The sequence below is a fragment of the Lissotriton vulgaris genome, chromosome 8 (assembly GCF_964263255.1).
Source record: "Lissotriton vulgaris chromosome 8, aLisVul1.2, whole genome shotgun sequence".
In the NCBI taxonomy this organism is placed as follows: Eukaryota; Metazoa; Chordata; class Amphibia; order Caudata; family Salamandridae; genus Lissotriton; species Lissotriton vulgaris.
Window position 1 is genome coordinate 556911968 of NC_141696.1, and position 27504 is coordinate 556939471.

The following is a 27504-nucleotide window of genomic DNA, read 5'->3' on the forward strand; positions in this document are numbered from 1 at the left end:
GTATAATTTATGCACCACCTCCTAATTACTATAGTTTTATTTATTCTTTCACTACAAACCAAACTTAAACTACACAAACATTAGAAAATCTAAAGTTAGTTACACTACATTAACTATAATTCTCCACTCTATAATTTTTTTTTTGTAACATCATTTTTATTGCAGTACCAAAACATTGTGTACACATTACAATGATAAATCTCAAGTCAATGCAGTGTTGTGATGCACATTTGTCCAAGAGACACTACTACACAGCCTGTATGCCCACATCCAGATGGCCGGGCGGCGACAGTAATATGTCCATCTTCCGCATTTTCTCCCAAGTCACGTTGGCTGAAACCGCAGGATAACGTGGACCGCTTTTGAATTTTCGCCCCGCCCCCTCCCCCTATCAACAACCCCCCCTAACTCCCCAAAGCCTCCCCCCATGGCTGCGCTATAGTAGAATACTGGAGAATGTAAGTTCCGGTATGTGCAAGGAGGAATGTAATATTCGCTAAGAGTGTGCTCCTGGTGTGCTAGCGGGGTCATCCATATCAGAGTCTGTGTTTTCGCCCTCCTCCTCTCCAGTGCCATCTCGTAGTGCCTGCACTAGTGTCTCCCACGCCGTCGCCCTTTCCAAGGCCTTCTCGTCCGCAGCCCTTCTAGCTAGCTGGTATCGCAAGGTGCTCTCGCTCGCCGCCCAGTTTTGACATTCATTGTACCAACGCTTATATGTGGGCCCCCGTTTAGATTTCCAGTTCCTAGTGATTTCCCTCTTCACTAATATCAACCCCATATCTATAAACTTGCTGGTCGTCTTATTTTTGGGCGTGTGAGGAAACCAGTGCAGCACTCCCACCGCTTTAGTATATTGTAACTCACTGTCCGTGGCGTTGTTCAGTGCCTCCCCAATCTCCCGCCAATAATCCCTCAGTTGGGGGCAATCCCCTAACATATGACCCAGATCCGCCTCCAGCGTATTGCATCTAGGGCATGCCGCCTGTTCTACTCCAAAGTACTGCTTCAGTTTCCCTGGTGTGAGGTATGCCCTGTGAAGAACGTAAAAGTGTATGAGTTGGAATCTGGCGTTTCTCGTGCTCTTCCGTGCCCTCCGCAGCAGCTGACCCCAGGTGGTGTCGGGGATCTCCATTTGGAGGTCCAGTTCCCATTTAGCTTTCAGGGCAGTGAGCGGCTGCAGGGCTTCTCGCAACATTCGGGAATACAGGCAGGTTACTGCCTTAAAAGTTCCCGCCGCCATCATCGTATATTGGCAGGCCATAGAAGTGGTAGGTTCCTGCAGCCCCTCGCCCCAGTGTTCCTGCATGGCTCCAATCACTGCCGCATGCAATAGATAATCTCCCCTGGGTAAATCGAACCGGTCCTGCAGAGTCTGGAACGGAATCAATACCCCGTCCTCATATAGGTCGCCCAGCATCTGTAGCCTAGCATCTTCCCAACCCTGCAGTCTCGACCAATCCCCGCCATGAGGCAGGGCCGTGATCATTCCCAGCGGAATCTCCGGTGCATACATTCGCCGAATTCCCGCTCGTCTACGCGCCCGGTTCCAGCAAAGTCTAAATGTCTGCTCCTCTACAGACAGATCCCTGACGAGAAGTCTTTGGTGAAGGGCAATGTACGCAAGCGCATTGCGTGGGGTGCCCTCGTCTCTACCTTGCTCTGGACCTCGGTAAACCCTCGCAATCTCCTGGGTGAAGGATTGCAGCTGTGCCGCCAAATAATAGCACTCAAAGTCAGGCTCTGCCATACCCCCCTCATCCTTGGGCCGCAAGAGAGTGTCTAGCGCTATTCGTTGCCTGCCCGTACCCCAAAGAAACGCTATTACTAATGATCTTAAACGGCGGAAGACGGAACTCGGTATGTAAACCGGCAGGGTGCGGAAGTAATATAGCAGCCTTGGAAGCGCTATCATCTTCAGCAAGGAGACACGACCCGTCATCGAGAGTGGTAGAGTGGCCCAGAAGTCCATGCTCCCCTTCAGTGCATTAACGCAACGGGTGATATTGCCATCCAGCATATCTGCTGCCGTATGATACACATAAACACCTAAATAGTGTAGGCAGTGAGGCTCCCATCTGAGCTCCCAAGCGGTGAGCGGGCACGGTTCCCCCTGTCGCAACGGGAATAAACAGGATTTGGCCCAGTTGACCTTTAGACCCGACAGTCTCCCGAAAAGGCCAAGGAGTCGCCTCGGTCCCTCTCGTTCCCCATCCGCGTTAGCCAAAAACATCAGACGGTCGTCCGCGTATAGTGAAATGGAATGTGGTCTGGCCCGATAAACCAGCCCCCTATAATGGTGTCCCGATCTGGCATCCGCCGCAAATGGTTCCATCGCCAACGCGAATAGGAGGGGGGACAGGGAACATCCCTGTCTTGTGCCACGGCGCACCTGATATTGTCCCGAGATAAGCGAACCCACTCGGACTCTCGCCGTGGCCGCCGTGTACAACACCTTGGTCCAGCTGATGTAGCCTTCCCCCAGCCCAAAATGCCTCATCACTCCATATAAATAGTCCCACTCCAGACTGTCGAACGCTTTCTCAATATCTATGGAGAACACCAGGGGTGTCGTCTCCTCCGACAACCGAGCGCCCAGCAGTTGAGTCAGCCTGCGAATGTTGTTCGTGGTGTTCCGTGTAGGGATGAAACCTGATTGATCCTTATTGATCAGGCTCGTCATGTGGGCTAGCAATCTATTAGCCAAGATTTTGCTCAGAATCTTATAATCTGTTGTTAACATGGATAGTGGGCGATACGAGGAGAGGTCACTGCTCGCTCTACCAGGTTTTAACAAAGGGATCATAAGAGCCTCACACATGGAGTGAGGCAGTCTCCCTCTCGCTTCATTATAAACCGATTGCAACTGCGGGGCTAAGAACTCCAGATATTTACTATAGAACTCTATTGGCAGACCATCTAGTCCCGGGGTTTTATTCCGAGCCATCTGCTTCACCGCACTCCCTATTTCTCCTATCGTAATATTGCGGCCTAGCTCCTCTGTCTCTGTTTGTTCCAGCTGTGGCAACTGCAGCCCCCCAAGAAAGGTTACTAGCTCCTCCTCTCCGCCTACCGGCCCGCTCGTATAGAGTTCTTCGTAGTACGTCCTGAACCTATCCAGGATCCCGGCCTGGGTGTGGCAAAGGCCGCCCCCTTCCGCCTCGATGGACACGATTGGATTACCGCGCCTAAACGGGTTGGCAAGCCAGGCCAACATAGTCCCCGCCCTATCACCCTCCGCATGCGCCCTGGTCAGATAAACCTTGTGATCGAAACTACACAGTCGCTCCAACTCTACTGACACTGCTTACTTGGCTTTACCAACCTCTTCCTGAAGCTCGGGATGATTCGGGCGCTCCCGTTCTAACTTCCTCAGCCCTCGTTCTGCACGTTCGAGATCATCCAACAATGTTTTACGAGCACCTGCAGAGGCCCCAATGCAATGCCCTCGGACCAACCCCTTAAAGGCATCCCACTCCGTTGCCCTGGTGGACGCAGTGCCATTGTTTTCCTCAAAGTAACGAGTCACTCGCTCACCCAGGGCCTCCCTAAATAATAAATCATCTAGGGTATCTGGTCGCAATCGCCAAGTCGGAACACATGAAACATCAGCCATCCAGTTCAGGGACAGCAACAGGGGGTTGTGGTCAGACAATGTGCGAGCCAGGTATTCCGCACTTCCCACTGCCGGGAGTATGGGAGAAGAGCACAAAAACACATCCAGCCTGACATGTAGGTCGTGTATGCCAGAATGAAATGAGCAATCCCTCGTCATGGGGTGCAATGTCCTCCAAGCGTCTCCTAGATCCCAGCTCTCCTGCCAGTCCAATCTATGCTTCGCTAGTCTATGTTCTGGTGATGAGTGTAATGGAGGGTGAGACCTATCTAATGTGGTGTCTACTATTGAATTAAAGTCCCCTCCCATGATTATTGGGCCCGCCAAATAGCTCGCCAGCTTGCCCGAGAGTGTCGTCAGAAAGGCGGGTAGATCTACATTTGGAGCATACACACTACACAACGACACAACTCTTCCCCTGAGTCTCCCTTCTATAGCCACGAATCTGCCCTCCGGATCTATCATCTGTTTGGTGACTTGAAAGGGAACCCCAGCTCGTATCCATATCATGGCGCCTCTTGCAAAGGCCGAGTACGTTGTATTGAACAGCTGCCCCCTCCATCTTCTCTGCAACGCCACTCCCTCCTGTTTTGTGAGGTGTGTCTCCTGAAGAAATGCTATGTGTACCCCCCTGCGTGTTAGGTAGGCATGGACCGTGTGTCTACGCACCATGGTATGCAGGCCACGCACGTTCCAGGTCACACATTTTAAAGCCCCCGTATTAGCCATTGCCCCCTGCACCCTCGAACACAACAACAATATTTTCCAGCCATGCGCATATGCCAACACAATTCTGACCCCCCCACCCTCTCCCAACAACTGAACCCCACACCCCACCAACCCCAACCTGAGTCTCCCAAACTACTCTCGGTTCCCACCCCCCCAGGACAGGCCCCGTCTCGGTCAGATGAGAACCCATCCAAACTATTGCAACTGGGCAAACCTCCCTCAAATAAGCACACTATAATTCGCAGTCTCCACGGCGATTACCTTAGGGGCCAGTAGGGCGCGGTCCGATACCGAAGGAGTTCGTCACACAAAATTGACCCCGCGTATCCCGCCCCACAATCCCCCCATGATCACTCACGAGCCTCCATATTACTGTCTAACTGCACATGGCATCTACGGGCACGGCATCCCAGTACCAGTCCACCAAACTGTTCTCCAAATCACTTCCCTTAGGCTTCAACGATCTCTCCTGACGTTTGTGGTGTCACAATAGGGCCTCTAGCGCCACCAAGTTCCGAAAGATCCGTTTCCGATCCCGTACCCTGCTCCTCAGAGTCTGTGCCTTTTCGGGATTGGCTCCGTACCGTCCCTGAGAGATCCACCACCGCTTGCAGAGTGGCTCTCCGCTCCTCCTCCGTCTGTGACACTGTTGGTTTTCCAGACCTGTGCCGGCTCTTCCGAATCCGTTGCGATTTTCTGGTCGGCTGTTTCCTTTGCGCTTCTTCCGCCCTGAATCTGGCCCCATCTGTTCCGGCTTTATAAGTGTCCCACCTTGCCCAAGCGTCTGCCGAGGTGGTGAAGAAGAGCGTTTTATCATCCACCGCAATTCTTAGTTTCGCTGGGAAAAGGAGGGAGTACTTAATGCCCTCCACACAGAGTTCTCGTTTGATCGAGAGGAAGCTAGCTCTGAGTTTTTGTGTCTCGAATGTATAATCCGGGAACAGGGTGACCTTGTTGTTGCCAACCTGGAAGGGGCCTGCCTCCCTGGCTCTCTGAAGTAACCAGTCCCGGTCTTTATAATGCAGAAGTTTGATCACAACAGGGCGAGGAGGCAGGCCAGGGGCCGGCGGTCGGGCCGGAACTCTGTGGGCTAGCTCCAGCGAAAAGAAGGTAGAGAGCCCCTCCGGTGCCACTTCAGTACGGAGCCACAGATTGAGGTAGCCTACCATAACATCACCCTCTGTTTTTTCCGGAAGGCCTACCAGGCGAACGTTGTTGCGCTTATTCCGGTTTTTAGTGTCCTCCGCTTGCCTCTCCAGGCCTTTATCCTGTCCAGAGCATCCTCCATCCGGCCTTCCATTGACTTGTGCGCTGGGGTCAGTTCTTGCAGGGTTATCTCCGCGCTCTTGACCCTTTCCTTAAGTTTATCATGCTCGGCTTTTAGGAGCCCCAGGCCTGTCGCTACCTGGGCGATGTCCTGCTGCAGAACGTTTTTCGTGGCTGAAATAGCCTCCAGAATGCGGTCTTGCATGTGTTGGAGATCAGTGTGGCCTTGGTCCGCTCCATCCATCGTCTCCGGTCCAACCGCTCCATCCCCCTTCCCCTTTGTCTTCCCCATCTTGGTGTGATCGAGTCAGGGGCAAAATGAATCCCAACTATCGGCGCCGGCAGCCGTAGGCCTCGGCAGCCCGATCGTCCACAATGTTCGGCCTACTTCCAATCTCCGTCCACCTGTCAGTAGTTCAGGACCCTTTATTCCGGATAGTTCCCTAGGGCAGCAAAGGCTGGAGATCCGGAATGCGCCTAGGGCACCGATCACTGTGCAAGCCCCTCTTACGGGGTGGGTCAGCCCCCTTTAGACAGAGTGCTGGCGATGGGGCCTCCGCCACCTCGGCCTGCACCCAGAGACTGTAATGGTCGATTCACGGGGCTGCCGCCATTTTAGGTCCGCCCCGACGATCTCCCCCACTCCACCGTCGTAACTTCACGAAGGCGGGAAGGAGGGCCACTTGAACCACCTCACAGGACCGAGGTCGAACTTCCGATCTAGCAATCACCGCTGGTACTGAAGCGCTAGAGGTGCAGATCAGCAGGTCTCCTTTGTTCTCCGCGTCACCAGCTCAGGCCTCGGGCCGCCATCTTAGATCGAAGCTTGCGGTTCCGTCTGTACTTGCTAAGTTCGATTTTCCTGAAGATTAATGGCCGGTGACTGCAAACCCAGGACACCGATGCCTCCGTGACGCCTTCAGCCGATAAATTTTCCAATTTCCATTGGAATTTGTGCAGTTTATCAGGATTATATCTGGGATCGGGCGCGGAGCTCCGGGCTCACGCTGCCTACCTCCTCGGCATCCAAGCCACGCCCCAATTCTCCACTCTATCATGCACAGTGTTCTGACAATTAGTTATTTGAGATGTCATAAGTGTTGTTATAAATGTAATTTTTTCACATGGTATAAGTGAGATAATATGAAGGTGTATAAGCAGTACATAGTTCAGGCGTGACTTAGAGTTACTGCTTCCGAGTATCAAGAGCAGAGCATCCTCCAACATCGTCCAGCGGGGCTCATTGCCAGGTAACAGCGAATACATATTCGTCCAGATACTGGACACATTCTAGAAAGCCTGCTCTTCTGGCAAAAGACTCAATTCCTCCATAAAGGAAAGTGACTTTCGAGGAGGCCCTCAGAGCCGGAACCCCAGAATTCTCGGCACCATGACAAGAGCACATCTCCACCACCTCCTTTGCCATGCTTACTTCCACCTCGCCATTCAACTACTCCGCCTTTACCTCCTCTTCCACCACCTGCACACCTGCCCTCCCCATTACTACCAGCACACCCTTCCCCAGAGGCATCTCAGGGTTCCTCTTCTTCAGGGTTTGGGGGTGATAATCCAAGGGCTTCCTTTGAACTGTACAATACACCCACAACCTCATGAGGACCAGTGGATGATACTGATTCGGACTTCTATCCTGTCAAACTTTCCCCACCGGATGACAATACTACTGCATACAATGAGGTGTTGTAAAGGGCAGCTGCTTTCCACAAGGTGGAAATGCATAAACAACATGATGAGGATGACTTCCTCATGAAAACACTCTCCACCACCCAAATGTCCATGCAGTACTAACCAGGGCTTAGAGGATGTTCTACCCAGCCTCTGACATTTTCAAGGAGCCAGTCATCGCACGAGTCATCACGTCTAGGGTACACAAGGAGTATATAGCCTTTCCTTTCAACCTTTCTTACATCACGGGACAACTGCCACCTGACTCGCTAGTTGTGCGCACACTGCCCAGAAACAGGAGAATTCCCAGGCCAGAGAGGATGCCCCCATTCCAAATGGGAGAGTAAGAAAATTGATGCAGCAGGAAAATGCATTGTGGCCCAGTCTGCTGCACGCTGGCCTATCGCATCGGAATTTGTAGCTGAGGGGAAAATGTTTTCTGCATGAACATTTGATGTACCCTAGATGCAGCAGACACTGCTCCTTGCTGTGTAAATACTAGTATCCTTCTTGGCAGACATGTCTGGCTGTGTGTTTCTGGTTTTAAACCAGAGGTACAGCAGCACTTGGTCAACTTACCCTTTGATCGTCAGCATCCGTTTGGGCCTGCAAGTTGACTAAATGCTGGAAAATATAAGAAAGGATACTGAGACAGCTAAAGCCATTGGTGCCTACAGACTCCATCTGCTTGTGGCTCTTTTGCTGTACATAATATTGTGGTAAAAACAACGCCTGAGACATCTATGTCCTTCACCAGACAACAGCAGCAATGAACACCCTCACCAATGCGGTCAAACCTTCCAAACAGTGATTCCCTTACCCCTACCATGTAACACCTGTCAGGGAAGATCGCAAGGGTTTCTGTCCAGCTAGACAGAGATCACCTCTGGGTTATAGATATATCGTAGCAGAGTTTGCACTGTCTAGAACTCACACGAATACCACCAAACATCCCCCGCAGACACACACCCCAAAACATCTGCTTAAGCTCCAAGAGGATTGAATATTCTACTCAGCAAATGAACCCTGGAACCCATGCCACCACAGCCAAGGGTATACTCCCTATACTCCCTTGTTTCCAAGAAGGACGAGTAACTAAGGCCCCTCAACATGTTCATCCTGTCAGAGCACTTCCACATGGTGACACTCCAGGATGTCATTTCTCTACAACAGCAAGGTGACTTCATGACCTCCCTGTACCTGAAAGGCAGCTACTTCCACATCCCCATCCACCCTGTACATTGACGGTTCCTCCAGTTTGTTGTAAGTGGTGAGGATTATCAGTTCAAAGTACTGCCCTTCGTAGTAACCACAGCTCCCAGGGTGTTTACAGTGTGTGTTGCAGTGGTATCCACTCACCTCAGAAAGAGCGGTGTCCAGGTCTTCCCCTACCTGAATGATTGGCTGATCAAGAGTGCAACGGAACAGCAATGCCTAGTGTACACGATATATCTTTTACACAGCCTGGGTTTTACCATTGCTGCTACCAAGTCCCATCTCGATTCCCTGCAAGTACAGCCTTTTATTAGGGTCATACTCGACTCTTGCGTAGGGAAAGCATAACCAAGCCATGCAAGGATACAAGCATTCCAAGCTCCGCTTCCTTTTTTCATCAAGATCCCCAGGTAACAGTCAGAAAGGTCTTGTGCTTCCTAAGCATGATGGCAACTTGCATTACTATAGTCCCACCTGCCAGATTACAAATGCATCTGTTGCTGTAGTGCATTGCAGCACCAGAAGGGGTTCAGTGAGAAGATCTAGTGTTGATCTGGGACGAACTCATCACTCTCCGCTGTGGTGGAGTGCCAGCAATAAGTTTTAGGGACGACTCTTCATGGACCCAGTGCCGCAGATGGTCATCACAATGGGTGCCTCACACAATGGTTGGGGAGTGCATCTTCAATAGCTAACCGTACAAGGGGGTGTAGATGCCCGATCAACTGGGTCTCCAAATCAACCACCTGAAGTTGTTAGCCATCAGGCTATTCCTCAAGCCATTCCGCCCTTGCATTCCAAACAAGGTGATACTTGTCCGGACAACACAACTGCTTTGTTTTACTTATAGAAATAGGGTGGCACACACACCGTGCAGTTGTACGCTCTAGCCTGAGGTATTTGGTGGTGGTCGATACATTCCAGAGTCCATCTAATGATGGCGCACATACCAGGAGTGGACAACAGTTTCACAGATCTGCTCAGCAGGATGCAGCAACAAGTCTGCGAGTGGGAACTCCACCCCCAAATCCTCATACCATACTTTGAACATTGTTGTGTGGTCGCAGTAGCCTCAGCGGCTGTCTAACTATCCCCTTTCTAAAACAGACAATCCCAGAAGCTATGGCGGTTTCTATACTTTTATTTCAGTTCAGGCTAGTACTCATGCAGTCACTTAGTTCTTGGTGTTGTAACCACGGTAGGGCCTTTCCACTATAGGCTTCCTACTTTCTCTCCTCCCCGGCTTCCTTTCTTCAGCCAGTGTGCTTGGACCCAAAAGAAATGAAATAAACAAGGCTCAGGCTACAGGTTCTCTGATGGCATACAAAAATTAGGGTAGGGGAAAAACGTGCACCGTCACAGAGTCCCTAATGTGTTTGTTCCTAACGTGATTGGGAAACAGTGGTGCTCTTAGTGCCCCGTTATTCTAGCCCACAGCTCCCGTATTCGCCCCGAGCATGCAGGTTGTACTCGCCTGCTCCCACGACCCGGGCGTAGAGCTCCTCAAGAGGTTTCCTGCTGGGGGTCTGGTCCGCTGGTATGCAGCTACCGCATTGACTCTCCTTCCTGGATACCTTTGTCGTCCTCCTCTTCCTTGCCAATGTGGATTCCTCCGTGTTCCTCGAGTTCAAGCTGTTCCGCGTCTCCTTCGTCTCGCCGCTTCCCCGCACCTGAACTAACTTCAGTCGGCTCTCTTTAGCGTTTTCCTTTTTGGGACTTCCTTCGCCGACCAGACCGCTACCCGCACTTCCGCATTCTTCCTCCCTGACGTCCATATTGGATTGGTCCGCGTAGGGTGACGGCTTGAAACCCTCACATGTCGGTTCCCTCAGCTAGACCTGTTCGCCACCGCAAAATTCGCCTCCAGGTTCCCACACCCATAGGCAGTGCACTATGGATGAATTGGTCAGTGATATTTGCCTGTGCTTTTCCAACTCTCCCACTGCATCCATTTGTGGTTCGCAGGCTTCTGCAGACATCCCTCACTCTCATCCTAGTAGCTCTAACCTGGGCCATGCAGCCTTTGTTCACCACCCTCCTAAAACTGTCTCTAGTGCCTCACGAGAAGCTGCCCAAACGACTGGATCTTCTCTAATAGAATCATGTCACACTCAAAAATCCAAACCCCAAACTGCAGGCCTCTTTAAGGCCTGCAGGTCCTTAAAGAGACCTGCAGACCCACAACCTGAGCCTGACAGGTTCGTATACTACTATCTTCCAAGATATATTGACTCTCTATAAACAGCAGTCCAGGGTATCTGCTCCACTTGCAGAAGTCAGGCCTTGCATACACTTCCATCAGGCTTAATTTGATGGCTGTCACATCTTAACTTCAAAACACATTTTCCTTTTCAGGGTTTCAGTTATTAACGGATCTATGGAGGGACTAAAATGAGTTATCTCACCAAGGGTGCCACCGGCCCCTGTGTGAAACCCAGGGCCGGCTCGCAGAGGTAACGCTGTGGGGCTGTGAGGTGAGGTGGGCGGGGCCGGGTTGGGTGGGGGGGGTAGTGGAGTCCAGCATACGATGGCAGGTATTTATTTATTTACGTTCACCTTTGCCGTTGTATGTCAGACTCCACTACCACCCAACCCAGCCACACCCCCGCCCCACCTCACCACTCCACAGCGTTACCTCTGAGAGCCCCCACTGGTGGAACCTCAGTATTGTCCTAAGAAGGCTTATGGGCCTTCCTTTTGAGCCACTCCACCTATGCACCTTACAGTTAATTTCATGGAAAGTGGGTAGCTTTCCTAGTAGCTATCACTTTCCTGAGGCATGCCCGTGAGCTTCAAACTCGTACCCTGGAAGAACCTTTTTTCCAAGTTCACCATGATAAGGTAGTTCTCAGGGCAAAACCCGAGTTCCTTCTGAAGGTGGTCTCTAATTTCCACCTCAATCAAACTATAGACCTCCCAGTGTTCATCTCACATCCAGAGACAGTAGCAGCTCTCCATATATTAGATGCAGTTAGAGCACTTATGTATTACATTGAGTACTGAGCCCTTCTCAAAGACACAACCGCTCTTTGTTTCTTTATCCAATCCACACAACGGACGTGCTCTGTCCAAAGTCAGTATAGCACACTAGTTGGTCAAATAAATACAGACCTGTTATGCCAAAGCCAAAAGACCGTTGCCTGTACATCCCAGACCCCCACTCAGCCAGCAAAGGGGCACTTCCATGGCTTTCTTGGCTAATATTCCTATAGCTGGCATATGTAAAGCAACTACTTGGTCTACCTCCTAAACTTTTACTAAACATTACAGTCTGAATGGTTTAGCCCGCCAACAAGGCAGAGTTGGTCTTCTTCAACATCTTAGGGCTAGCCACCACTTAAGGGGGGCTGCTTTACAGTCTATGCACAGCATGTATATCTACAGCTACACATGGCTTGAACTGAAAATGTTACCCCCATAAGCATCTGTTTGTGGCATGTAGTGCTGTAAATTCACATGCACTCACCCTCCTCTCTGGGAGCCCTGGGCTGTGATGTAGGGAGACCCAGCCTCCTCGCCATGGGGGAGAACAGTCCCGGGCGTAGAGCTCCTCAAGAGGTTTCCTGCTGGGGGTCTGGTCCGCTGGTATGCAGCTACCGCATTGACTCTCCTTCCTGGATACCTTTGTCGTCCTCCTCTTCCTTGCCAATGTGGATTCCTCCGTGTTCCTCGAGTTCAAGCTGTTCCGCGTCTCCTTCGTCTCGCCGCTTCCCCGCACCTGAACTAACTTCAGTCGGCCCGTTGCTCTCTTTAGCGTTTTCCTTTTTGGGACTTCCTTCGCCGACCAGACCGCTACCCGCACTTCCGCATTCTTCCTCCCTGACGTCCATATTGGATTGGTCCGCGTCGGGTGAGGGCTTGAAACCCTCACATGTCGGTTCCCTCAGCTAAACCTGTTCGCCACCGCAAAATTCGCCTCCAGGTTCCCACACCCATAGGCAGTGCACTATGGATGAATTGGTCAGTGATATTTGCCTGTGCTTTTCCAACTCTCCCACTGCATCCATTTGTGGTTCACAGGCTTCTGCAGACATCCCTCACTCTCATCCTAGTAGCTCTAACCTGGGCCATGCAGCCTTTGTTCACCACCCTCCTGCATACACTTCCATCAGGCTTAATTTGATGGCTGTCACATCTTAACTTCAAAACACATTTTCCTTTTCAGGGTTTCAGTTATTAACGGATCTATGGAGGGACTAAAATGAGTTATCTCACCAAGGGTGCCACCGGACCCTGTGTGAAACCCAGGGCCGGCTCGCAGAGGTAACGCTGTGGGGCTGTGAGGTGAGGTGGGCGGGGCCGGGTTGGGTGGGGGGGGGGGTAGTGGAGTCCAGCATACGATGGCAGGTATTTATTTATTTACGTTCACCTTTGCCGTTGTATGTCAGACTCCACTACCACCCAACCCAGCCACACCCCCGCCCCACCTCACCACTCCACAGCGTTACCTCTGAGAGCCCCCACTGGTGGAACCTCAGTATTGTCCTAAGAAGGCTTATGGGCCTTCCTTTTGAGCCACTCCACCTATGCACCTTACAGTTAATTTCATGGAAAGTGGGTAGCTTTCCTAGTAGCTATCACTTTCCTGAGGCATGCCCGTGAGCTTCAAACTCGTACCCTGGAAGAACCTTTTTTCCAAGTTCACCATGATATCTACAGCTACCCATTGCTTGAACTGAAAATGTTACCCCCATAAGCATCTGTTTGTGGCATGTAGTGCTGTAAATTCACATGCACTCACCCTCCTCTCTGGGAGCCCTGGAACGCTACATACACCTTTCTATCTTTGACATTTGCTTGTTCTGTGCATGGTCATCTTTCTAGTATCTCTATGCTCCATCTACGTCCTCTCCCTTTGGCAGAAAAACAATCTAACAATGGAGTCAATGTCCATTACCAGTTGTGGGTGGAATCACTATACCTCGTGATTCGAGGAACTTCGTAGAAGAATAAAATAACGGGCACATGTCTGAGCCCAGAACTGGATGGCAGGAGTATGCACATAAAGTTCATCTCACAGCACTAAATGCCACTAACAGATGCGTACAGTGTAACATATTCCATATATATGTTTTAATCACCCTTCTAGCAGTTTAGTTCTCTGTTGCAGCAAAATCTGGTTTAATCTGGTATATACCACATGCACAGCTCAATGTTATTGAAAAAGAAAGTTATTAATTATTCTTACATTTTTAAGCGATATTATACAGTGTATTTCTGGAAGACAGGCAAGATATTTACGTTTGCCTATGTTGAAATAATCATTTGATGGACTGGTATACGTGTTGAAAATGTTTTTCCAGCACTGTAGCATAAAAAACAAGCATTAGTAAAGCCAATAGGTTTAGGTTTGGAATGGAATTCCGATGCAATGGCAATTTGGTTTTTGATTTTTTTTTTGGTAAACATATTCCATAAAAAATTAAAAGAACAAACAATCTGCCCACTAAAAACGGTTCCCATATACTTGCAATACAAATTTTACATTTAAAATCTAATTAACTATTGCATTTAATTTTAATAGATGAGCACTGGTGCTTTTTTGTGAGAAAGTGCACTTAGAATACATATAGTAACCTTTTTTTTAGTTTAGTGCACTTAGCCAGAAAATAGGTTTCTCATTACCGCAAAGAAAAGGTATTATGGATTTTGAATTACTGTAGCCTTAAGACACAGTTTAACACACAAGAAATGATACAAATGTTAAAGAATGGAAAGGGAAGTCCATCAGCAACGTAAAATGTAACGTGTAAAATGCTGTCACTCACAGGTCAAGAGAGCTAATGGCTCAAGTTGGCTGACCTATTGCCCCATGCAGTATGCTGTGGTGTGCGAAAACAAAATGTGCGACGAAAAGCCTCCTAATGTATGTGTCTGTTTTTTTATTACATGACAGTGGTGAGACAGCTAAAGCTGACTGACTGTTTTAGAAGAGTGGAAGGGAGACAAGATGGGCTAAAACTGTTCCTAGGCCAGAAATATACATTTAGGGGCCGATTACTATGTCTGGCGGACCCATCTCAAAAACGGAGCCGACCGACCTCCAGTCGGCAGTCTTGATCACCTAATTACGATGCGACTGAACACTGTTCTGACATTTCCCTATGGAAGCATGTGTTATAGCCGTAAAACGGCTGTAGTAAATGCTCCTATAGGGAAATGGGAGGTGGTGTTAATCCCTACACCTCGTGGCAGACACCTCAAGGTACCTGCCACGGGGTTCAGAGGTTAACAAGGGGGCACGCCTCGCCCCCCAACTGGAGGGCGCAAGAGAAATGGGGCCCTGCTAGTGGCCCCCAAACATGCTTTCTGACAGGGTTTCCACATCGGAAAGGCCGGCATGAAAACCCTATCGGAAACCGTGCATCATAATACGGACAGCATAAACCATCGTCCATTTGGATTACTCGCTGGTTCCGACTGGCCGACGAGCTCCATGAGCCCGTTGGAAGCCAGCCGGAATGACGGCCGATTTCAATTCCAACCGGCTGAATGAAAATCTGCCAGTCAGAATTTAAACCGACTATGTTGGTTGGAGATGTTACAGCCGACATCATAATAAGCCCCCGAGTGTTGCATTGTTAAATATCTATCGATAGGCCTTCAAGCCAAATCTGATGAGATTTAGACCTCTACGATTTGCATCACAAAATCTGTGGTAAATTGGAGCATAATTTTTAGAGTATATTTGAAACTTCATAACATTATCTCAAGGAGTTTTAGATAGGCTAAATATAAATCTGTAATAAATTGGGAACTGAAATTACCACTAGTGTATACCACATGTAGGAACTGCCCATTGATATTCCAAACTATTAACCACAACCAAGAATTTTTTTGTGTGTCAGAAAAGAGACAAACATTTTTTGGGCTAGCTTCCACACCCCAAAATATCCCAACAACTTCCTCCAACCAGGACAGCAGAATTGTGCAGTTTGCGGCATTAAAGAATGCTGAGAGATTGAGCAAGAGAATTAAGATTGTCACCTCTAATCTGAGATTAGAGGGCGTAACTTTGTACATAGAGTGATTTCCATACCATGACAGAAATTAAAACCTTGTTGAAAGTGTCCCAGAGTTTGATTATTCTATATTTAGAACTAAAGATCAATAGTGTAAAACTATTAAAAGGTTTAAATGAGCAGTGTATGTATGAGATTGGTCAATAACGAGTAAACCGGTGGATCTCCAAGGTAATATTTTGACATACTTGAAACTCCTACTCTTTTTGGTGCATTTGGAATATTAGGAACGTAAACATTATCATTTGTTATCATTCTAAATGTTGGTGTTAAAACCTGTGTTGGCTCCTTAAATGTATTGCTGTTCTATTGGTGCGCTCCTCTGTAGAAGTTGGCGTGGGTGAAATTGCTCCTCAGAAGCGGCTATAGTTTTAGCAGGTTCACCAATTTAGATGGCATAATCGTATGCATGTGTGGGTATTGATATAGTGAAAACCTACCTATGAAACAACATGGTGCTGTAATCAAGGCTTGATAGAAGCATTTGTCTGACTGTGCTGTCCATTGTCATTGTAAGTATGGATAGTTGTGGCCCATTTTCCCAGTGCTGATTAGAAGACAAACCCATTTCTCTAGTGGTCAGTGGCTAGTTATGTTAGATTTCCTAATTTCTAAACACTCTGGCAAATGTGTGTAGGGCTTATCTAGCAAAGGGTTCCTTAGTCAATGAAAGCATTGCCTCCTCGTTAATTGTCATAATGCAAATGATAGCATAGAATATCTTGTATTTTATGTTTTTATACACACCTCGGCCCCAGTGTTGACTCCATCTCTGGATCAAGACTGTAACTTTAGCATGCCCTTTTTTCTGTTTTCTCTAGCAAGCAACCCTTGTCAAGGAGGACGTCTTAGTTCTCGCATGGGAACAACCACCTCAACATCAATACTAATGAAAAATATGAAAAATTGTGTTGGCTCTAGCACAAAAATACAGGAGTACTATATGTACCCCTTTTTCAAAAATGATATTCACCACAGCAATTAACATAAAATGGTGTCTCCTTCCACAGAGAGTACTAGGATAAAGGAGGGTATGATTGTTTGTTTCCGGGTGGTTGCTGGAGAGACACAGTAGTGGGCCAACCTTCTTGATCTCCTATCGAACAATGCCAGAAATAAATGACAGATGTCATTGCGTCTTCCCTGTCTCTGATTTGGAAGAGTGCAGCTTAGTGGGCCTTCAGAAATCATACAAAAATGCTGAAAGACCCAAAATAAACGGGGAACCCCACTGACAAAACAAAAGATATTCCAATAAGACAAACGGCTTCTGGTGCCCTTTGAACAGGATCACTGCAGTCACATTTTGGTTGGACAGTGTAATATGAATAGACACAGTTATTAGGGGACCAGTTATGGTTACATCTGGTCCAGGGGATGGGTGAAAGGGGAGGGCTGTGGGTGTGTGTGTGCTCACATTTTATTAAACGTCCTGTGCAAACTTCCAAATTGGCGTACTGTCAATAGTTAAGCAATGACATTGGAACTGCTCTAACCAATTAAAAACTTCTACACTGTTTTCGAGGCCTTACTCCCTTGTTGAAGTGACTCCTGCCTCCCTACGTCACACGGATATCAGCACCCAGTTGGCTCTCTCACATTCTGTAAACGGGCCTCTTGTCCACTGTGGAAAGCTTCCACGGGTATGCTGGGGCCAAGATCTGTTCTCAGTATCTCCTGTGTGACTGTACCGTGCTCCCTACTGCCCATCTTGACCACACTCCACAATTATCACTCAGGTATTACTCTGCGGTATTCAAACGTCACAGCAACATCTCCCACATCTTTCTTTTCTTTAAAATACCCCAATCCCTCCCCATTGTTACACCGGAAAGATTGGAGTCGTTGGATCTAAAGATCCTTACTTTAGTTGTTTCAGTGTCAATATTCCAGTTTGGTCTGCTCCACAACCTCTGCCCACTTAGTTGTCTCATCTGTTTTCCCTCATCTTTTTGATATTTTCTTTCTGTCTGAGATACTGTGTTGCTGAACATGTTTCCATCTACAGAAGGCATACCTGTGCTTGCCAACATGTTCACGAGTCAATGTCTTGAGGCCTGATTTAGAGTTTGGCAGGCAGCTTACTCCGTCACAAATGTGACAGACATCACATCCACAAGTAATATCCTACGGCACTTTTAGCAATGTGAACAGGATATCCATCACAGATATCCGTCACATGACCCCGCTGTCAAATTATAGATCCGGCCCTTATTCTGGTAGAGCTTGGAAAGTCTTCCAAATCTTGCTATTGTCTATACTATATTTTAATGACAATAAGTTTAGGAATGCCTCCGGGTGACCACATCCTGAACTCCATGCTTTTGTTCTTCTGTGGTAGTATGGTGTCTGTTTAAAATTTCAGACTTTGACCTTTGCTTTTGCAGTAGGGGAAGAAGTAACAATCCAAGAGTGTGTTTTCTGACTTTTTACCACATTTTTTATTATTTGCTTTGTGTTGTGTGCTAGACATTTGATAGGTTATATTTATAGTGCATTGGGTGTTGTGTATGTTTAGCATTATTGCACACTCAATGAAAAGAAAAGTATTTCATGAATGTCTCAAAATAAGTTGAAAAGGCAACCTTGTGTGCTTCCTTTTTCCAACGCACGTATCGGACCAACTTTTTAAAACCTTTTCCTTTACAGACCATAAAGAAGGAACCCCTTTTTCTGCATCTTGGGTGCTGCTCAGTGTCCTCCTAAGTGCAGTCGCCATGCTTTGCAAAGAACAAGGAATTACAGTTTTGGTAAGAGGTCTGATTATCACCTTACGTTTGCTACAAAAACAGAAGGTATCATTTTTTTAAAAATGTAACTGCTTTTCACACAAGTGCTTCTGTTTTCGTTTACGCAAGATTAAATTACATCTCAGTGTGATTTATATTGCAAATGTTTTTCCTCTGCAATTCCATTCATTAAAAAAGGACACAACATTGTGACTAAAGAACTAAATACAATTATTTTAGCTGAAAAGAAAACTCAATAAAACACACTACTTCAGTGGCAGAATTAAGTCTCAAATCTCAACTGTATTTACAGTATTTAACTGTCAACAGGAAACAAACCCACACATTCCTGCTAGCCCCATCTCTGTTCCACCTCCTCCTCAGGTTGGCACCAACAAGTTCTCCGACCGTGCTCCATTAATCAGGTGTCCCAAATCTTTGAGCTACATTTGGATTGTGGTGAATCTGCACTATCCCTATGGTGATCATCAACTATTTTGCAGGACCTCTATTATGAGGATAATGCCTGGGATCCTTATGTATTTAAAGCAAGTGAGTTCCTGGACCGCCTCTGTAGAGACACCAGCACCCAAACCCTCTAGCGTAATGAAACTTGAGGGGGATCGCTTCCAAACACATGAAGGGCGCCCCTTCCAGACTTACTCAGGAGCTCTAAGGACAGGGTACGCTGTTGGGGGTGCCTCCTGGAGCTCGCCCCCCCTGCACCGTGGGGACTGCGGGAGCCTGTGTTATGCCACTTGCCAACCCCAATTCAAGTCAAAGTCGTTTGTTTGAGGTACCATCTCTAGTCAAAGTGAACGTCTTCATGACTGCAATTTGCAGTGTCAGTTGAAACCACAGCACCACACTTGGAACCTTTGCCTTGTCCCAAACATTGGCTACTACTTGCTTCGCCGCTGGAATATACTGGGAGCCAGTGGCAATGAGGTATTGTGCAGGTCAGGAGGACTGCCTGGAGAGTCTTTGGGGGAGCACTGCTGTAGATTGTATGTTCGTGATGCTAATACTATCAGTGTGTTTCACCAGCTTAGAACAGTTCCAAAATACATGTAAGACTGTCACTTCTGCCCCTAGACTTACTAATGTTTTTCCTGTTTACCCCATTATGAAGTTAGGCTAGAGGGTAGTAACATCACAGCAGAGTTTACAAGATGCTTTGCCGTAAACTTCATATCATGCTGTATAGTCTTCTCGATGTGTCACTCAGACCTCTTTCCACAGTTTCCTTCCTAGGCCTGTTTGCCCGCTCTATTGGCTAGCCCTTGCTGCCCATTTACCCACCCTGGTGAAAACCTGTATATGTGTAAAATTGATACCTTAGAACCACTTCTCGAATAGGGTTAATTTCTCTTTTCTTGGTTGAAGGGTGTGATACCCAGTGCCTCACCTGGCTGTAATTAAATCTTTCCTTTTGAAACAACCCAAAAGTCTGTTTCATTTGTTCAAATGTTTCTAATTCACCACTTTTCATTTGGTCGAGCCTATCCCATTCCGCAAGGAATGGATAGGATCGAATTTTAGTGTTGCATCAGGAAAGCTAAACCAGCCGGCGGATTTCCACAAGTGCATGTGATTGTGAACGCGCATCCGCCTGCTGGTTTAGCTTTCCTGATGCAACTCTAGGGATCCGCTCCGCCCCCTGCTGCACGCGCTTTCCATCCGCCTGACTCGAGCGCGTCCACTTCAAAGCCATCTGTTGCTCGGCCTCACTTCTCCACTTTTCCTCCCCCTCCTCCCCCCTTATTACATCCCTGTTCACGGCCGCGAGGCAGTGCTTCAAAGGGATCCGCAGTCCCGCCCCTAAAAGCTTCGAGGTTCACTTTCCAGTCACAGCTCTGCACAGTGAGGAAACGGACAGCTTTTATCCCTGTTTTCAACACAGGCAAATAATGTTCCCATCTCGCATATCGAATAGCTGTTTACTTTTTATTTATTTTACATTAGTTATGTTTACCTTCATTTTAATGATTTACTATTTTAAGTGCGTCATGGGCATGAGCTGTGTCTTTCACGCACAGCATGTTTTAGAAGTGGTGTATCCACGTTAGTGCACCAATGTGGGTCCAGATACAGGGTGTTTGTTGTCTGTTTTCATTGGGATGGCTGTCACCTGATGATATCGCATGGTTTTATTCAAAAATTCTCGGCACATTGCATTGGTTCAAACACCGCTTTTCACTCGTGGTGTGGGAGTGGTAGCTTCCCCATCGTGCGCAGTGCGCGCTGGCCTCACTTCTCCTCCCCTCTAATTACATCCTTGTTCACGGCAGCGAGGCCGTGCTTCAAAGCGATCCGCAGTCCCGCCCCTAAAAGCTTCAAAGTTCACTTTCCAGTCACAGCTCTGCACAGTGAGGACACGGACAGCTTTTGTCCCTGTTTTCAACACAGGCAAATAATGTTCCCATCTCGCATATTGAATAGCTGTTTACTTTTTATTTATTTTACATTAGTTATGTTTACCTTCATTTTAATGATTTACTGTTTTAAGTTCGTCATGGGCATGAGATGTGTCTTTCACGCACAGCATGTTTTAGAAGTGGTGTATCCACGTTAGTGCACCGATGTGGGTCCAGATACAGGGTGTTTGTTGTCTGTTTTCATTGGGATGGCTGTCACCTGATAATATCACATGGTTTTATTCAAAAACTCTCGGCACATGCAGTCCCGCCCCTAAAAGCTTCAAGGTTCACTTTCCAGTCACAGCTCTGCACAGTGAGGACACAGACAGCTTTTATTCCTGTTTTCAACACAGGCAAATAATGTTCCCGTCTCGCATATCAAATAGTTGTTTACTTTTTATTTATTTTACATTAGTTATGTTTACCTTCATTTTAATGATTTACTGTTTTAAGTTCGTCATGGGCATGAGATGTATCTTTCACGCACAGCATGTTTTAGAAGTGGTGTATCCACGTTAGTGCACCAATGTGGGTCCAGATACAGGGTGTTTCTTGTCTGTTTCCATTGGGATGGCTGTAACCTGATGATATCACATAGTTTTATTAAAAAACTCTCAGCACATTTGTGTTGGTTCAAACACTGCTTTTCCCTCGTGGTGTGGGAGTGGTAGCTTCCCCATCGTGCGCAGTGCGCGCTGGCCTCACTTCTCCTCCCCCCTAATTACATCCCTGTTCACGGCCGCGAGGCCGTGCTTCAAAGGGATCCGCAGTCCCGCCCCTAAAGGCTTCGAGGTTCACTTTCCAGTCACAGCTCTGCACAGTGAGGACACGGACAGCTTTTATCCCTGTTTTCAACACAGGCAAATAATGTTCCCATCTCGCATATCGAATAGCTGTTTACTTAATATTTATTTTACATTAGTTATGTTTACCTTCATTTTAATGATTTACTGTTTTAAGTTCGTCATGGGCATGAGATGTGTCTTTCACGCACAGCATGTTTTCGAAGTGGTGTATCCACGTTAGTGCACCGATGTGGCTCCAGATACAGGGTGTTTGTTGTCTGTTTTCATTGGGATGGCTGTCACCTGATGATATCACATGGTTTTATTCAAAAACTCTCGGCACATTTGCGTTGGTTCCAACACCGCTTTTCACTCGTGGTGTGGGAGTGGTAGGGTGACCAGACGTCCCGGATTTGCCCGGACAGTCCCGGACTGTCACCAGCTGTCCCGGCAGATTTCGGTAATCTTGGCTCATGTCCCAGAGGGGTTGTTAATCTCTTCAGTTATATTTTTTACTTTCTCTCCCTGCCCCTATCTCTTTCCCTCTCTCTCTTTTTCACTTTTTCATTGTCTTATACAATCTTTCTTTTATGACCTAACAAGATGTTCCCTGCCTCTCGCTCTATCTATTATACTCTCTTTGCCTTGGGTTTGTCCCATTCTCTAGTATTTTTCTCTTTCTCTCACTCCTCCTCTTTTCCTTCTAAGTCTCTCTCATTCTTTGCCTTTGTCCATCTCCCCCCTCTCTCCATTCATCCTTTCTTTTTCACTCATTTTCTTTGCCCCTCATTCTCTCTCAATTAATCTTACGTGTTCACCCTCTCTGTCCCTCTTCAGCATTCCCTTTCTCTCTCTCTTTCTTCTGTTTCTAAATCATCTTCTGTTTTTCCCTCACTCTTTCTTACATGTTTTCTCTTCTTCTGTCCTTCCCAAGCTCTCTGTCACTGTATGCACTCTCTCTTACACTGTCCATTCATCCATCCATCATCCATCATCCATCCATCCAGCCACACAATTTCACTCTACTGAATACAACACACACTCCACACAAAACCTCTCAGTGCCACATAATTACACGCCACATAATTACACTGCACTCAATGCAACATACTCTACAAATACCACTCAGTGCCACATAATTACACGCCACATAATTTCACTGCACTCAATGCAACCTACACTCCAAATACCACTCAGTGCCACATAATTACATGCCACATAATTACACAGCACGCAATGCAACATACACTCCAAATACCACTCAGTGCCACATAATTACACACCACACTATTACACTCTACTAAATACAACATACACTCCCCATAATACCAGTCAGTGCCACATAATTACAAGCAACATAATTACACTCTACTCAATGCAACATAAATACACTCCATATAATACCACACAGTGCCACATAATTATATGCTACATAATTACACTGCACTCAATGCAACATACATTCCAAATACCACTCAGTGCCACATAATTACACTGCACAACATTACACTCTACTGAATACAACGTACACTCCCCAGATTACCACTCAGTGCCACATAATTACACGCCACATAATTACACTCTTCCCAATGCAACGTACATACACTCCACATAATACCACTCAGTGCCATATAATTACACACCTCATACTTACACTCTGCTCAATGCAACATAAATAAACTTTATCTGTCTATCGCCATCACTCTATCTATCTGTCTATCTATCTATCGCCCTCCCTCTATCTATCGCATCACCATAGCATCACTGAGCACCACCACAGCATTTATCAGGGGCACCACAACATCACTATGCGCTACCACAGCATCACTGAACGCTACAGCATCATTCGTCGCCACCACAACATCACTCTGCGCCACCACCGCATCAATCTATGCAACCATTCAACAGCAACTAGTCCAAATATGTTCTCTCAATGTTTCAAGCTTTATTACAAATGTCACAAAAAAAAATGTAATATTTCACTTCTGTTCTTGGATTTTCGTAACAATAAAATACAATGAACATAATCTTCACAAAAGTTATTTACAAAAGCTATTGCCATTATAAATTACAATAACTTTTAGTTAAGTATTAATTATTTTAAAAAAGCCATTTTTATTTGTAATATCCATACATCTAAGTCGCGTAAATACAACACATATTGCATTACAAATGCTATAGGTGTCACATTTACAAAACTATTGGCATTGTAAACAACAAAGCTATTAATTTTTTTTTGTTTGAATCTGTTTTTGTGTTTTTCCATTAACAAAACAGACTTACACATTGCAGATTACATTTCATTATAGTTGTCCTTTGCTGGGCATTCATGCTATACTGTACATCAGTTCATGGAAGCCTGGACATACATGAAATGGTAGTAGTGTTAGTTTCTCATGTATACATAAGGCTTGCTTATGCGCCGTGTTAACCTTCGTCGCTGTGGGCGGCGCTTCAATCTCCAGATGTACCTCATCTGATTTTCCATGACGCGTTTGCTGTGAGGTAGAATGCTAAATTGGGATGCGAGTAATAAAGCAAGCGGGACAACGTAAAAGGAAAACAGCAGTAGAAAAAAACTAGCTGGAGCAGTCCCTAGCCCTGCCTCCGATGTATCTTCACAGGTTATGCTTACTCCAGCGTTTAGGTGCGCGCTGTGATGTCTGTGTTGGATGTTGCGTGAGCGTAATCACTAGCAAAGACTCCCCAACTGTGTCTGACTTGGGATCAGTGTGTCTCCTCCTGTTTTAATTCATCGCTTTTCAAAATTCCAATATTTGAGTGCAGCATTTGCTCTTCCACTCCCCAAATATCCTGTGCCTCATTACTGGATTAAAGCCAGTAAGTTTACCGATCAGCATAAAGGGAGTTCGGAGGTGCTCAGGACATAACTAACTTTCATCATTTTTGTATTACCATAGCTGTTCTTGCTACTGAGTCCTCAACCAGTGTCTTTTGTAAGAAATTTCAGCATCATGATTGATTTAATGAGAATAGAGAAAATCACGTGGTTATACTGATGAAATCCCGTTATTTTCATCCGAATGGGGTCCTGGGGGGGGCGGCCGACCGAAGGGAGGCCTGCCCCTCCCGGGGGAATTTGGGGCCGGGGAAAGGGGGGGGGTAAAGATGGCGCCGCACGGGGACGGGTTTCTGGGTGCGTTGGTAGCTTTTGGGCTGGGGGCGGGGCCTGGTTGGGCTTCTTTTTGGGCTGGGCTGTGAAAACCGCCCGGCCACACGGCAGAGACACCATTTTAGGTGAGGTGTCTCGGCCGCCGGGCGGGGGGTGGCGGTTGGCAATTTTTTCCCTCCCTCCCTCCCTGAGCCATGATTCGGGGGGGGGGGGTGCCCAAGGGCAGGCATCGCTCTTTGTGGGGGAGCTTCCTTTGTGGGGGTGTTTGGGGGCGACGGGGATTTTGGGCATTGTTTTGTTGGAGGCTGGTGCAAAAAGGGGTTTTTTGGATTGGGTGGGGGGTTTTAGCATGTCGCTGGAGCAGTTGTGGGGTGCATTCTGTATGTAGGGGCGGTTCTTCCCAATATAGGGGGGAAGAGTAGGAGAACTGTTTGGATTATCGGGGGGTAGGTCAAGCACAATAAAGTATTTAGCCAGGTGGAGAGGCAAATTGACGTTATGCTAATTGTTACTGTTTGTGGATTGTGGGAATCAGTTAGGGGAGGGGGTGGGGGTGAGGCAGCAATTTACATATTTATGAGGTTTAGATTGTGCGGCGCAGGCCAAGGATGTTATTGTGTAGGATGCACCTGCTTCCAATAAAGCGGCCTTTATCACACTTACTTTGAGTCTCGGGTCGGTGCTTTCTTCCCCCCCCCCTTTCGCCAATGGGCCCCAAAGTACCATGTGGGATGTTTCCCTTTTTCGTTTTTGAGAGTGATGACTGATAATGCCTATGCACACCCCGCCTTGACTTTAGCAATTCCATATACCTACTTTTCACCAGAAATGTGTTTTAAAACTTCAGCATATTCAAAATGCTACTGCTTTTACTATTTTGAGCTAACAAAACACAAATATGCTTCTGACTCTATTGGCTACCAGCATCCGACTGTATTGGCTCAGTATCAAACTGGAATGCATTTAAATCTACCTTATTATGTTTAGGATTTATTAATTTCTTAAGCTCCTCATGTTACGCCTGAAATTTAATAAATATGTTCCATGCAGTTCTTTGAGATCCATCAGTCAAGTCCTGAGTTTTAATTCAGAAATTTGGACAGCTGACCATTTCATGGTCCAGGATACCACTCAGCGAAGTTTCATCGCTCTGAACATTTGTGCTGAAAATGTACACCTTAAATTTGGACAGAAATTAAAAACCTCTATTTATACAACCAAACTGGGCTTTTCGGGGGCATTGGGCCAATTGTATTTAGTGGGCTCCTGTTCAGAACAGCTTTGAATTTGATTCAATTTCAGCTTTTTCTTGCCCTCTTTGACCAGGTCACTCGTCCAAATTCTAAATTTATTTACATCTAGTATTTAAATGTAGTGACCTGTGCTTTTAATATTATTATTCAGCAGCAGCTCACTAATATTATTGCTAATACTCTTTATGACCACCTCCACCCCCTGGCAATTTCTCAATGTGAGGTCCTGTTTTGATATAAAAGAGACTGTTTTCATGGATGTTGCACAGTGTTTAAAAATAAACATTTCTCTGACAAATGTCTGTAATAGACTCCAATAGTTCACACCCATAAAAAGTAAAGTAAATTAAAGTAAAACGGTTCTTAAACCCCTTCGATGCTATTGACGGAACGGTTCCGTCATGAGCGTCAGTTGGCCTGTGCTCATGACGGAACCGTTCCGTCATGAGCCCGTTGGCTCATTAGAACGTTCAGCACAGCGCAGGAATCTGCGCCACGCTGAAGGTGTTAAAAAATCTGTTAAGAATTATTCAAAGTCATCAAGGCAAGAACAGAGCTGGCTCTGTCTGGGGCCCCCTCAAAGGCTGGGGCACTGAGGCACTGGTCCAGGGCTCTCTTTTCCTATGCCTTAAAACGTCTCTACAACCTAAGTCTAATAGCATATAGACCGCTGTTTTTATTCAACATCTATAGTGCACAGAGACCTATTTAGGGTGCATTACTGGGCTTTATAAAATACCCCATTAAAAAAATAAATACAATTACCTGAATAGCTATACTTCGGGTGAATCCTACAATGCTATGATTTATTGCTGCCTTTGTAAAGATTTAGCGTATCTATTAAAATTCCATTTCTGATTTTCAGTCTACCATGCTGTGTATTAGCAACTGGATGAATAGCAATCATTTAAAGCTAAATCCGGACAAAACCAAACTAATCTTGACCGGTGGCACTCAGAACACCTGGAGCTCACACTTTTGCCCAACGGAATTGGGCTCCCCTCCAATTCCATCCCCTTCAACAAATAACCTCGGGTCACAATCAACAATGACTTGTCGATGAAGTCCCAGATTGGAAGGGTAGTCTTCACCGGGTTTTGCCAGTCACGGAATATTAGGAAAATCTGTAGATTCCTTACTAGGGAAGAATTGGTGCAAGTTGTACTAGCCCTGGTCATATCCCACATAGACTACACTAATTCCTTGTATTTTGGGATACCAGCAAATTTAGTCAAGAAATTGCAGCTGTGTCAGAATTAGGCTGCCAGACTGATTTTCCATCAATCAAGATGGGAATATGCAACTCCTCTTATGCAGCAGCTACCTTGGCTCCCAATACCACAACACTGTGCCTTTAAAATTGGGTGCCTCATCTTTAAGTCGCTACAGGGTGTTGGCCCAAAATTAGTCTCCAATCTAATTTAGAGACATGTACCCATGCGCAACCTGAGATCTTCCCACATGAATTTACTGGTCATCCCTCCCCATAAACGGAAGAGACTAGGTGGCAGCAGGTTCTCGGATCCTGCACAGACTTACTTGTATTTAGGAAACTTCTCAAGACATGGCTCTTTGTCCAGGCATATGAATAGACTCACCGGGGCTCAGCTACTCCTATACTAGCTTCAAGGAACCAATCGGTGTACTTGGGCTCTA

At 46.8% G+C, this 27504-nt stretch overlaps 1 protein-coding gene across 1 annotated transcript in view; it reads left to right on the forward strand.

Annotated features, from left to right (window-relative positions):
- TMTC4 (transmembrane O-mannosyltransferase targeting cadherins 4) overlaps positions 1-27504 on the forward strand; it is a 996962-nt gene that overhangs the window by 420117 nt on the left and 549341 nt on the right. The window contains exon 6 of the mRNA XM_086934371.1: positions 18178-18278. Within this exon, the coding sequence (XP_086790497.1) occupies positions 18178-18278 (101 nt within the window). The remainder of the gene's footprint in view (positions 1-18177; positions 18279-27504) is intronic.